Raw genomic sequence first — 13,102 nt, 5'->3', positions numbered from 1 at the left:
CAATAAAAAAGGTGTCAGAAAAGTCCTCTCAAAATATTAAGTTTATAAATGTGATTTGAGAAACTTATTAATATTACCTGTATAGGTCATGAATATAATTAACTGCGAAAGAATTTAAGTTCATCCGCTACGGCTTCATTACAGGGATACGAGTTGCTTTGTTTACAGGTAGAAAGTGGAAGGAGGGGCCGAGTTTTAACATGTGAGTTGGTGAATGAGAGGATTTACCCTGAAAAGAAGAGAACTGAATTGAAATTTTTTACACTCTGCTGGCATTACATGTACTGCTAACATCCTCTGTTTCTATAGTTAAGTGAAATAAATTGTTGGGAATGGGAATATGAGGTGAAAAGCAAGGAAAGATAAAATAACAACATGGATTTGACTCTCCATTATTAGAATATTGTTTTAATCTTGCTTGAAATAAATCTGGTGGAATTAAGGATTTGGTAGTTTCATTGTTTTGTATTGTGAGCTAGAGATGTATTGCATTTTTCCCATTGTTTCTCGAATTTAAACAAATATGTGAGACCAAAGTGTGGTTATTCCTCTGGGGTTAATTAAACAAAAAAAAAAAAAACACAACAAAACTAAACATCACGTTTTATTTCTAGAGGGTTTCAGCCAGCATAATTCTGCATTTCAACTTTAAGTGTAAAATCAAACTGTCAGCTCCTTCTAAAAGCTAGATTTGCTAGATTTGTAGAACCAAAAGTAACAAAAATATATATATATAAAAGCAGAAATATTCTTTAATAAACAAGGGGTATTTCATTTAGTCTTGTTTGGTCACTTGGTGAGCCATTTCACATGTGAATAAGAATTTCATCAGTTTAATTGAACAAGATAATGGGCTGAAAAATGACTGCAGCCAATAAGGGTTTGGCCTTTAACGAGCCTTTGCATTACTGCTGCTTTTTTTTACTTTAACACGGAGGGTCATTAGCATAAATGTCTGTGTTAACCACACATCAGCTGCCACGATAAATGGACCACAGCTAACCAGCCACACATTCATCTCAGCACAAATTGTGTGTGTGTGTGTGTCTCGGTTTGAGAAGACGTGATAAATGCTTGGCCTTTGTCTTGCTGTCTATGTGTGTCCTTCTGTAACTATACAGCCTGTTTACTTTGCTTTCTGTGTGTGTGTGTGTGTGTGTGTGTGTTTGTGCGCGTGCGAGTGCGCGCGTGTCTGTGTGAGTGTTTAACAGCCCTTACTGCACATGTTTACACAGTGTGGATGTTTTCATGAATGTGTTTGTCTGCAGGCACACTTTAGATGTTTATTCAGTTTTGCATTCACTATTTGTGAATCTGTGCACACTGGGTGCGTATGCGTTTTGCTTTTTGTGTTTACTCCTGCCTCAGCGTGCGCACGCACACACGCAAACACACACACGCAGCTTTTTCACTGGCACACTAATCATAGTTGTCGGATGAAATATGGGGTGTCTACTATAAATCCCGGCCGCCTGCTGCTGTTTGTGCGCGCTGCACGTGCTGCGGTGTGTTGTTGTGTTTGCATGGACAAGACAGACAAAATGAGAAGCGGTAAAATGTGGCCTGCAGCTCTGTGTGGTGCCGAATGATTTCTGTCAGGAGAGCGAATCCCTAATTTCTGCCAGCAGTCTGTGGGTTCATGCATCATGCGGTTGTGTGTGTGTGTGTGTGAGAGCTTTGGAAGCAAATTATTTTGACTCTTGCTCCAGCATGCCTGAGTATTACTGCGCGAGTGTGTGTTAGAAAGCATGCGGATTATTGTGCAGATGAATGGATAGAAGGAGACGGAGGTGTTTCTTTTGGCGGGCAGGTATTAAGGCAATCAGCCACCACTTCCAAGAGAGTCGCTAATATTGCTTGTTTAGCATTTTCTAAGGGTAATAGGCCCATTGATTTTTTTTGGCTCTGCTCCCTGTTTTATTTACACAGAAGGGCTCTAGTGCCCAGGGGAGAGAAATGTACCGAGGCTCGTTAAAGAGAAATTGACTCGTAGATGGAAGAGAGGACAGGACGGGTGGGTGGGGAGGAGAGACGGCGAGGGAGGAGCAGTGCGCGCAGGACTGAGAGAGGACAGCTAATCAATTGCAAATTAGTGAGGCTGAAAGAGAAATAAAGCAAAGCGCAGGATGTAAGGAGGGAAAAAGGAAGGAGGCACAAGGACAAAGTGGTGAAAGAAGGAAGTAATAAGACGTCTAGATTCTGAAGATTGCCAGAGATTTCAGTTACGTGTGACAGGTTATTTTACTGCAGCAGATAAGGAAACATTTGTTTTGTTGTGAGGTTTGTTGTCACTGTGATTTGAAAAATTGAGAAAAATTAAAAACTGAAAGCAAACTGGAGTGTCTGTACATTAATATTAATTTTTAATTAATAATTTGGATTGCAATTTTAAAATCTCCTTTCCATACATATTTAGAGTAATTCGGTCGGGTATGTCTTGCTTAAAGAAAACCACCTGCTTTCAGCCTATTAAACTGTCAGTAGATGCTGTTGGTTAGTGATAAAATGGTGCTCAGAGCAATCCCCTTCTTTTGTGTCCTTCCTCTTCCAACTGTAAACGTCCTGACAAAATATAAAATAAACCAAGTTAAGAAGAAAAAATTGTTCTTCTCAACATTTACAAAACAAATTTAACATGGATTGATCTCGAGATATACAGTGTGCTTTATGAAATCGTTTTCACTTTTTTGTCTAAACAATTGTGACCTTTTTTCATTTTCATGAGAGATTTTTCGATTTGTGTCTCTTTTTGTTTTGTTGAATCCTGACCTCTGACCTCAGGAAAGTGAAGCCTGCTGTGCTTCAGATGTTGCTTGGGGTTCTTGATTCCATGTGTCTCGGAGTATTATCGTCTGGCTAGAGAAATTTCAAAGGACAAGTTTTTTTTGAAGGAAAACTGCTTTTTTTGTATTATTTTATCAATTCCTGAAATTAAAGCTTGTTTAGTGATCTGAAACATTTCATTATGAAAAAAGCAAAAACACACAGCATCTTGGGAAAGGGATACATATTTGCTCACAGCACTGTAAATATTCATAATAGTGCAGCATGTTCATATGAAGTAGCTCAGCCGGATTGGATGTAGAGAAAATGTGGAGATCTGTTTTCAAGTCCTGTCACAGGTTCTTAATGACCCATATGGACCTTAACTGGAGAACTCCAACATGGGAACGAGTTTTGATCTAAACCATTTTATCTCTGGCTGTTTAATGTTGTCCTGCTGCAAGGTGAACCTCCTTCACACTTTTAAGTGTTGTCCAGCTTTAACTGGTTTTCTTTCAGAACTGCCCTTTATTTAACTCCATCTGCAGAAGGCCATACCGACATGATACTGCCACCACCGCTATGCTTGTCCTTCACACATACTGTCTTGCAAATAGACAGAAAGCAATACCTTTGCAATGCAGTGTTGTGTTTTATTTTCTAAACACTGGCATCTGTACAAAGGAAAAGATCAACAGAAAGTCAAGGCCCTTTAAACAGGATGGATGGATTGTTTTACTGTTTCACCCCACAAAAGAAATCATATGTTTTTGATTTATTTGTTATTAATGCAATATAAAGTATCCCTATCATTATAACAGACGATTAGAGCCATTGCTGCTGATGTGACGGTCCATTTGGGTAAAAATTATTCTTTAAAATAGATTTTTTTTTGGTCCCAAAGGGTAATTTTTGCTGCACAAAACTTCAGTGAGGAACTATACTTAATAGTAATGTTAGAATTTAACCTCACTGCCTATTCAAGATGATACTACAAGTATTTACTACATTTGTTTACCCTGTCTTAACTGTTTTAAGTGACAAAATCAGAAAACATTTATGTCACAATAACATAAAAATTACATTAAGGAGTTAAATTACATCAAGAACTGCTTAGAGACAGTCTAGTTAGGGCCTTTTGTGTTTCCTCTTTGTCTCTTTCCACTGTGCTCGCTGCTTCTTTCACACACTCGCTCACACACACAGGGTCACAAGGGAATGAAGACTTTATATGGTGAGGTCCATTAGGTGTATTAGCTGGTGGTGAAAAGTGGTGCTGATGTGGTGCTTACAAAGCTCCACAGGGGAGATGGACATTTGATCTTGTATCTGACCCGCTCTGACTCCTGGGCTCCTGCCTGATCTAATTTCATTGTTGTTAGGAGGTAAAGTGGGACTATTTCAGAATGTTCTTCACGTTTATTAACATTGTTGTCCCCATTGACTGCAATTTTTACTGACAAGTGTTTGTTGATGGCATGTGAGTTTGTTATAAATAAAGAAAATTCTGCAATCCAGGAAATTATTATTTCAAAAGGTTAACTGTTTAACGTAATTTAACCAAAATGCAATCACTTATACCTTTAAAAGATATAATTTATTATTATTATTTTTATCAGCGATTCAAGTTTAACACGCCAATCCTTTTCACATGGTGTTTGGATCATGCAACAATTCTTTTCAACCTGTGGAAAAATTCTCTGGTGCCTCACAAAAAGGGCTGAAGATATTTCAGTGTCCATATTTCAAACCTCAGAGGCTGTTGCAGCTTGATGTGACCACAGAGTCCTCTAAACGAGCAATACACTAAGCAAATCGACCTGCTTTTGTGCCCCAACATTTAGGCATCTCTGTTCAGTTGTTTCTGATTATACATTCTCTGCTGAGCCAGTGTCAGGTCCAGGTCAAAGCTGAGGCCTAATTGTTTAAAAAAAAGAGGGAAAAAAGGAGCTTTGATTTTCTCTCTCCTTTTTGTTCACGTGCTCTAGCAGTGCCAGGAAGCATATTGGCCAAACTGCCTGACATCCCTGCACCCTGGCCTACTGTCACAATGGCTTCCACCTGGTGTAAAATGTCAGCTGTAATGGGTTGTGTTGCACAGTGGGAAAGTGTAATTTAGCTTTTGTTCAATTTTTCCACATTTACAGCAACATTAAGATCAGCTCTTCCAAAGGAATCACCTGGATGCTCAGTTATTGATTAAGCAATTTCTTATAAACTTTTAATCAAATTAAAGCATTATAGGATTGTCTAAATGCTATACGACCGCTAAATGCAAAAAAAAAAAAAGAGAAAAAAAAAGATTTGGATGATATCATTATTGACATGTGCAATAAATTTTATTGCATTTTCTGATTATGTATTTGGTCTGCAAAATGTGCAAGAGTCTTTTCTTTGTTTATTAGGTTAATTTGTCTCTAAATTGTCCTTTGCTGTGAGTGTGTGTATGCAGGGTAGTTAGTCCTGCGTGTCTCTGTGTTACCCTGTGATGCGCTGGTGACTTGTTCAGAGTATACCTTGCCTCCTGCCCAATCACATCTAGAGATCGGCCTTGTCAGTCAGGTATTTACAGAAAATACCAGCAATACTGAATCATTTGGCTATTATTTTCTTGAGCATTCGGTGGTGCCCCGACTTGTTAATTTTTTATCTAAATTACTAATTTTATTAATAATTGCCCTAAGCAATTATTTGTAGTTATTCATAGCCAAAACTAAACTCCTGTTGTGGTGTTAGATATGAAAATAATACTTTACCTTCATTGTGTTAGAGCAGCAAAATACACTTTATTTCTCAGTAGATTACAATAGACGGGAGAAAATACTATTTTGTTTGTAGCAAGCTGGTGTTTTGTTTCCATTTGCATTATGTCAGTACATATAAGATTTTTAAACAATGCCTATTTAGAAGTTAGTAACAGTAGCTATGGTGCCAAAATTAGACTCCTTTCAAGTAGCCGTCAACTACTGGTTCAGTGCCTCCTCCAACATCCATTAAGCTTTGCATTCAGCTTAAGCAGCATCACTTGCTCCTTTTTCCAGCTGTATAAATATTGAACATGGCCAACACTTAACACCAATGTTCCCTTGAGCAAAGCACTTAAACCCCAGCTAACAACCTCACCGGAGAATCACAGAGGCTAATATGTACGGGTGAGTTCCCCGGTGTGCAGAAATGTGAAGAGGAGTCAAACTGAAAAAGGGCATGTGTGCTCAGCACATCTTGCCTGTATAAAGACTAAATATAAAATGAAAATGTCAGTGTTTTAGGTTTTCTCTGAAAGAGAGTGTCCTGGTGCAGTTCTACAATATCATTATGTAAAAAAAAAATCTATTTTTCTCTTGGTCCCCATCCACCAGGCACCGTAAGAAAGTGGATCCTCAAACAGCCTGTGATGATTCAGTGTTTAATGTCTCTTTTAAAACTCTTAAACATAATTAATTATAAATAGGTTTTGTTCACCAGTGTATGAAAGCTAAAAATGAACTTATGTGTGACTGTTCACACATTTTTCTTTCTTCTCTGAGCTGCTCTAACAATGATAGACATTAACAACTTTTGATTGTATCACTTTATTTTCTGGGATTTATTGAAGTATGTGATTAAAAGTCTAAACTGAATAGGCTATGTTGGTATATAAACTTACAACCTCACAAACAGGGCTCAGTAGTACCTACTTATTTGACCAAAAGCCTACTTTACAAAGCTACATAACATTAGGACTGAATCCCATTTCTTAGGTTTATTCCTGCCTTTAGTGCTTCCACTAACCTCCCATCCTCTGCACTTTATTCTAAAGAAGTTTAAGCGTTCCACTCAGAAATGGGAAGATCATTCAAGATTAATATTAATATTATGTATTCTGTATCACACAATATTTTGGTGCTTGTTGAGATACATCAGAAGCATAATTGCAAATGGCAAATTGCAATTTTCCATTTTTAATCATGTAATGTCTGCATAAAGACTGCAAGTTCTTGGCTTTGTTGCCTTGCAGTTACTTCCTGGGTTTGAATCCTGACATGGGCTCTTTCTGCATGGAGTTTTCACTTTTTCCTTAAGTAGTTATGGTTTCTCTCTGAGTACTCTGCCTTCTTACCACAGTCCAAAAAAAAACATGGTAGGATGATTGGTCATACTACATTTCCCCATAGAAATGTATGTGTGCTTGCATGTGTTGGCTTGGCAAAGTGTTCAGAGAGAAACCTTTTTTTGTCCAAAGTTTATATACAATGGATGAATACTATAAAAAATTAAGTAATACTTTATATAAATACTCTAACCTACATGCCTTTAGTAAGTATGCTAACTCCAAACATACGTAATGTCTAACAGTCCATCACACAGCAACACCGTGACACACAGGACAAACAGCCATTCACACACACACACGCACCCACCCACACACACACACACACACACACACACACACACACACACACACGCGCACGCACGCACGCACGCACGCACGCCGCACGCACGCACGCCCACGCCCACACACACACTCATACCTAAGTGCATTTTGGAAGACCAATTAACTTAACAGTCATGTTTCTGAACTGTGGGAGGAAGCCGGAGTACCCAGCGAGAACCCACACATGTGCAGAGAGAACTCCATACAGAAAGACCACAAGCTGAGATTCAAACTTAGGATATTCTTGTTGTAAGGCAACTACCAACTGTCCCACTTCAAAGCCCAATCAAGATTCATAGTTCAATCAATAATGGCAAGTTGTCCTGAAGCACCAAAGCAGCCCCAAATTACCACCATGTTTGACTGTGGGGTTGATATATGGGTAAAGATGATAAACTGCAGCTGCCACAGTTTGGTCAAAGGTCCAAATCAGGAGCCTTTAAATATAATGTCCTTTCATTATAAGATGCTTTTAATCATTGTTTTACTCCACAGATCAGGACAGGAGGAAGCGATGTTAGCCAGACTGTCACAGATAAAGTATTTCCACTAGATGAGCGACCAAATAAAAGTTCTGAATTTTTAAAAAATATTTATTACATTTTCCAAACACATTCTTATTAATTAAATATTAAATAAAAAAAAACTGCATTAAAAAGTAGGGACACAGTTCACACTGGTCACCATTAAATAAACCCCAACGTTGTCTTATATTTTAAAAAATCAGCGATTGTTTCTTTAAATATATTTTGGACTGCAAAAAGCTTTCATAGATTAAGCTGCTCAGCCAAAAATATCAGGAGTTTTTATTTTTTCCATCAGTGGTTCCCACATTACTTCACATTCTGCAGGTATTCCCACTATATACTTCATCCAAGTTAATCACAAGAGGAAATACGGTCCAGATGGAGCCCCACGTTGTTTGTGTTACAAATAAATAATGTGATGTTCATCCTCAGCTGCCTATTAATATGCGTTTCTGTTCTAGTCATGTCTTTTGTCTCTGTTTATGTTTGGATTTGAGTTGCACTGGTAGCACTCCCTTTGGGACGCTGGATCAGGCAGCTTCCTGTTAAAAAAAATATCCCACCTGATCTGGAGGAAGTAAGTGCTGTATAATCTTTAAAAGCCAAGCCTCAGGTTCAGTAAAAACATCTGATGAATACAAAGAAGGCTGTGGGGGGCGGGAGGTGGGGTTGCCTTTGCTTCTTGATGTGTGTCTGGGTGTTCGTAAAGTTGTGTTTATGCGTCTGCTGTAGCTTTGCTTGCGCTTCTGGCTGAGGGATTTATTTAAGTGTGCGTTGGGGGTTTGCTGTCGTTGCCTCAGGGGAAGTCTGGTTCCACTGATACCAAAGTTAACCTCTTCAAAGGTTATGTACATGAAACAAGGTTAGAGACGTGGCCTCTTCTGCAGTTCTTTTGCCAGACTCTGAAAAAGGTAATTTATTAGATTTGCTATTTATTTACCTGATTAATTGAGCAAAAATAAAAATTAAAATTAAACAACTGCTCCAAAGAAATTCACTAAAATGACAACATTTTAAGAAGTGAATTTCGGTTACCATCTAATTCACATGTTATTGATGAATTAAGCAAAAAGTAATAAAGGAGAGGTTGGTAATCATTCACTTTTGGTCATGATCATAATGGCTGTCAACTAAGATTCAATAGGAACCTCAACCCAAAGAGAAAAGACTAAGGTTTAGCTTAGAGAACTAAATCCAAATGCATAAAGAACCAAATTATAAACTAAAAAAGCACTAAACTCAAAAGAATGAAGTACAATGACAGCAACCTTCTTGACACTGAAATGGACTGAAAGTGGTAATATGCAGTACACAGAACATAAATGAACACCAAGAAAATGATCAAAACAAACACTGAAGGATTGTGACATGGAATATAAATTTATATTACTGAAGATTTTTTTAAATGTATATTAAATACCTTTATGTCCAGATATGTGGAAAAAACACACAAGCTGTTAAAGGGTATTTTAATTCTTTCACATGAAAGCAAACAGTGTTGAACTTACTGAAGGCTTCTCAACTACAGTACTTCTAATCTACTACTTTTGTGTAGTTAGTGACATATTTTGTGAGTTTAAAAGGTGTTGAAACCAGCGTGCACTCGCTAAGTGTTGATATTTAATACATTCAGAGCTGCTAAGGTAACACAGAACACCTTGATTGCAAAAAGGCGACAGCTGGATTTCAAGGCCAAAGACGGATTGCTCCAACTCAGGAATGATGCTCACGTACTCTGATGAAAATGCACTTGACTTTGAAAGGGTGAAAATGTAGGGAGTGTTAACATTATTTCATAAAAATGGAGCAGATGAAAGCTTCATCCCTCATCATTCATGATGTCTGTTAATATGTGTGCGCTACAGTATTTCCAGTGCACACAGATTCTCCTCTAGAGGCTTTTACAGTTTCAAAGACAACTTAATGATGGTGTTTGCAGTAGTGCCAACTGCAATAATTTGGGCGGTGCATCTTATGAATGTGATGGTAATTGCAGTGGTTGTGTATTTTGTCTGTGGTAAATCATATTTTCTCTTTTTCTGCACAGATAAATGCGCACACTTGGATGTAAACATTTACACTCCTATTTATATTCAGCTGATCATGACACCCAATCTAAATCTTTAGTGAAAGGTTTTCTTTTGTGCAATAGAGATGTCTCAGTTTGCGTTTCTATTTTCATCACATTGAGGAACAGTGTGTTTTCTTTTCTTTCTTTTTTCTTTTTTTTGTTGACTGTTACTCATTCATAACCAAAACTCTATGGGTGCTACATTGTTTTATTTATTTTTTCTTAATTATTTGTTTTGCCCTTCACATAACAAGAGTTGTGAAAAGGGCAAAACTATCCCAGTTGTTTTGTCTTACAACATTTTACTAAAATAATTAATACGGGATTAGGGTGTAAAAGGGAAATATTAAAGAATACAGGTCAAGCCATCCTCAATGATTACTTAACCCACAGATGTTTGATTATGTGAGCAATTCTAGTTCTGATTCTGTTGGTCAATATTAAAATTAAAACAACCACTGTTTGTAATTGGAAAAACAGAATGTCCATTCTACTTAAAAGGTTGAACATTTTCTTAACACCCACTTTGTTAATTCTTCCATCAAAATATCTAATTTGGCATTGAGCAGGGTTTATCACAGTGTGGGTCATGTTCACCAGTTCTTTAGAGGGAGTTACATGAGGAAAAGGTATAAACTGGGAAAAATAACTGCTGACATTTAGCCAACTTCATCAAGCCTACATTCCAAAGACAAAATTAATAGAATATTAGTATCTAAAGCTACTGCGAGTAAAAAGTTTGGGTTGAGCAATAAACGAAAGAAAAGGAAGGAAGCATGACTGTGATTATTTAAAGTTGGGATTTTCATGGTTTGCATCTGAAGATGCTCCAATGTCCTCTACGAAGCTCCAGAAGGGTTTTGACAGGAGGCTAAATGAACTCCTGTCACTTTTAGCAAGCAACAAACATAGTGAAGCAAAACACCATGTGGTGCTACACATAACTGAAGCAGGTAAACCCCACAACGCACTGCATGCATGAAAAATATATTGAATACCTGATGCAACCTTGCAAGGCCAATCGATGTTCTGTGTTAGGTCGTGCTCTTGCAGAGTGAAGAGGGGCTACCCAACAACAACAACAACTCCTAAAGTGACTAATAACATGTGAGATTTTTGTGCTTTTTGCAGCTTAATATAGTGTCAGTCCTCCCAAAGCAGTAGTATTGCATTAAATGGTAACAGGAGTTTTTCATCTTTAACTGAATGTCTCTTAGAGATTACCCCATCCTCTAAATACCAATCATACTCAGTTGTGTGTCAGACTCGGGTTTCCAATGTGACTATTCAGCTGCTTAAAAGACAATAATATGGGTTCTTATTCACAAACCTCAGTGATCTCATCAGCTGAACTTTAAATGAAGAGGACGCCTTCTTGTCTCCTGTTGAATTTGATGTTGATTGTTTTCGGTGCACCCACCCCTCTGTCTTACAGGCGGAGATCGTCAAGCGGCTGAATGCAATCTGTGCCCAAGTCATTCCCTTCCTCTCTCAAGAGGTAAGAGTCAAAAATGCCTGTCACAGGGAGTTAAGGAAGAGGTGGGTGAGAGAAAGAATGGGAGGGAGAAGAAACGATTGGGGGAGAATTCTGCGGAGGATTCTGAGGCAAAAAGAGAAAAATACACAGACACACACATAAATGTACACGCAAACACGCAGATTATCCTGGGCTAATCCTCCCTGCTCAGGATAGGCAGATATACTGTGAACTTATCAAATGTCTCCCACTAACATATGCAGGAGCCAGCAGTGAAGTGTGCGTGAAAGAAAATACTTTTTTTTGTTAAAATACATTTCACTTGTGTGCATATACAGTGGTGGGTGTGAAACGTGTGCTTTATACAGTGTGTTTATTATCCATTCTTAAGGTGTGTGTGCGCGCGTGCACATTCGTGTGTGTTGCGGTGATAAATCCTCCCTCTAAGGAAGTAACAAACTCTGTGTGTGTTGTGTTGAGGGGTGGGAACAGCAGGAACGAGTGAGTTTGGACTCCGAAAGCTCTCCTCCAGATTAGCCATGGATTAGGAGGCTTTAGGATGGATTAGGAATAATGGCATTAGACTGTGGTGCTTCTACACAGCCCTCAGGCCCACAGAGAGGGGAGGCAGGGAGAGGAAGCTGCTTTGTGTTGGTGCACAGCCTAGTTGTCTGTGTGCATATGAAATGTACCACAATACCGCTGCATATCATCGTTATTATGCAGGAAATAAGATCAGCTATGTTGAGTCTTTGTTTTTATTTTCATACCTATCACTTTTTTATATTGTTACCCCAATATACGTTGAATTTTCATCTGTGTTGCTACAAATTGCACTCTTCTTAAGCATTGGTTAGTACAATTCTACTCAGAATATCTCTACACTTCCTTGTTTTCCACAACTCAAAGCGACATTCTTATGTGGGCAGAATCTGCGGTTTACTTCTGCCTAGACCGAAGATGTATCCCAACATTTAAACATCTTTACTCTACATAGGTTTGGCAGAAAACTAAAACTGGAACAACTAAGCCTTCAGTCCTTTGTAAAATTATACATACCCTTTCAAAGTGTAATATGTATTTTTTGTAATACACTAACAGACGAAAACAGCTTGTTATGGCTTTCTCACTAAACCAAAATGTCTGAGAAGGAGAGCATGAATGAGAAAAGCTGTCTGTGGTGACTCTGGAGGAGCTGCACAGATCCACAGCTCAGTGGGAGAATCTGTTGACAGGACCACCGACTTTTATGTATTGACAGGTATTGTTGAGAGAAAGCCATAACAATGTTAGAGCTCAAAAACCAGCTGGAAATTGTTCTCTGGTCAGATGAGACAGCAAATGAATATTTTGGCCATCCATACTAAATCAGAGGAGTTCAGTGTGCAGCCAAAATGTAGGGTTGAATTTTGACACATTCAAGTTTAGCCAAAAACAGACACATCCGGTGCGTTTAGTACAGTGCATATATTTTTAAAGAAAACTGGCATAGCGTTCTTCATATTCCTGTGTTAGAATGGCCCAGTCAAAGTCCAAAACTGAATCCATTTAAGAATTTGCAGCTGAACATGAAAACAAATGCTTCTTCCGATCTGACTGATCTGAGCTACTGGGCAAGGATTTCAGTCTTCAGATGTTCGCAGCTCGCAGAGCGATATCCTTAAAGACTTGCTGCTGTAATTGCAGCAAAAATCACATCAAAGTTTGTAGTTGCCACATGGCACAATGTGGAAAATGTTGTGACTATTTGAATACTGAATGCTGTTTGTACAGTTCTGTTTCAGAAAGATCAAGAAATTTTCCACCAGTATCCCAGATTTGCATGGACTTAGATAAAAAAAAAAAGATTA

General features: G+C 38.2%; 1 protein-coding gene and 1 long non-coding RNA gene across 4 annotated transcripts in view; one reads left to right on the top strand and one right to left on the bottom strand.

The window, feature by feature from the left end:
- Positions 1 to 13,102, top strand: part of LOC103469968 (transducin-like enhancer protein 4) — a 41,419-nt gene that overhangs the window by 5,443 nt on the left and 22,874 nt on the right. For all 3 annotated transcript variants that reach the window (XM_008418056.2, XM_008418055.2, XM_008418057.2), the window contains exon 5: positions 11,211 to 11,273. In XM_008418056.2, the coding sequence (XP_008416278.1) occupies positions 11,211 to 11,273 (63 nt within the window). The remainder of the gene's footprint in view (positions 1 to 11,210; positions 11,274 to 13,102) is intronic.
- Positions 1,532 to 5,631, bottom strand: LOC103469966 (uncharacterized). The gene is made up of 3 exons (XR_534432.2): positions 5,520 to 5,631; positions 2,770 to 2,856; positions 1,532 to 2,562 (listed from the first exon to the last, which is right to left on the bottom strand). It is a non-coding gene; the product is annotated as an uncharacterized LOC103469966 (long non-coding RNA).

This window comes from Poecilia reticulata, linkage group LG9 (genome assembly GCF_000633615.1).
Source record: "Poecilia reticulata strain Guanapo linkage group LG9, Guppy_female_1.0+MT, whole genome shotgun sequence".
In the NCBI taxonomy this organism is placed as follows: domain Eukaryota; kingdom Metazoa; phylum Chordata; class Actinopteri; order Cyprinodontiformes; family Poeciliidae; genus Poecilia; species Poecilia reticulata.
Note: the sequence above shows the minus strand (reverse complement) of the source record. Positions and strands in the feature narration are given on the sequence as shown.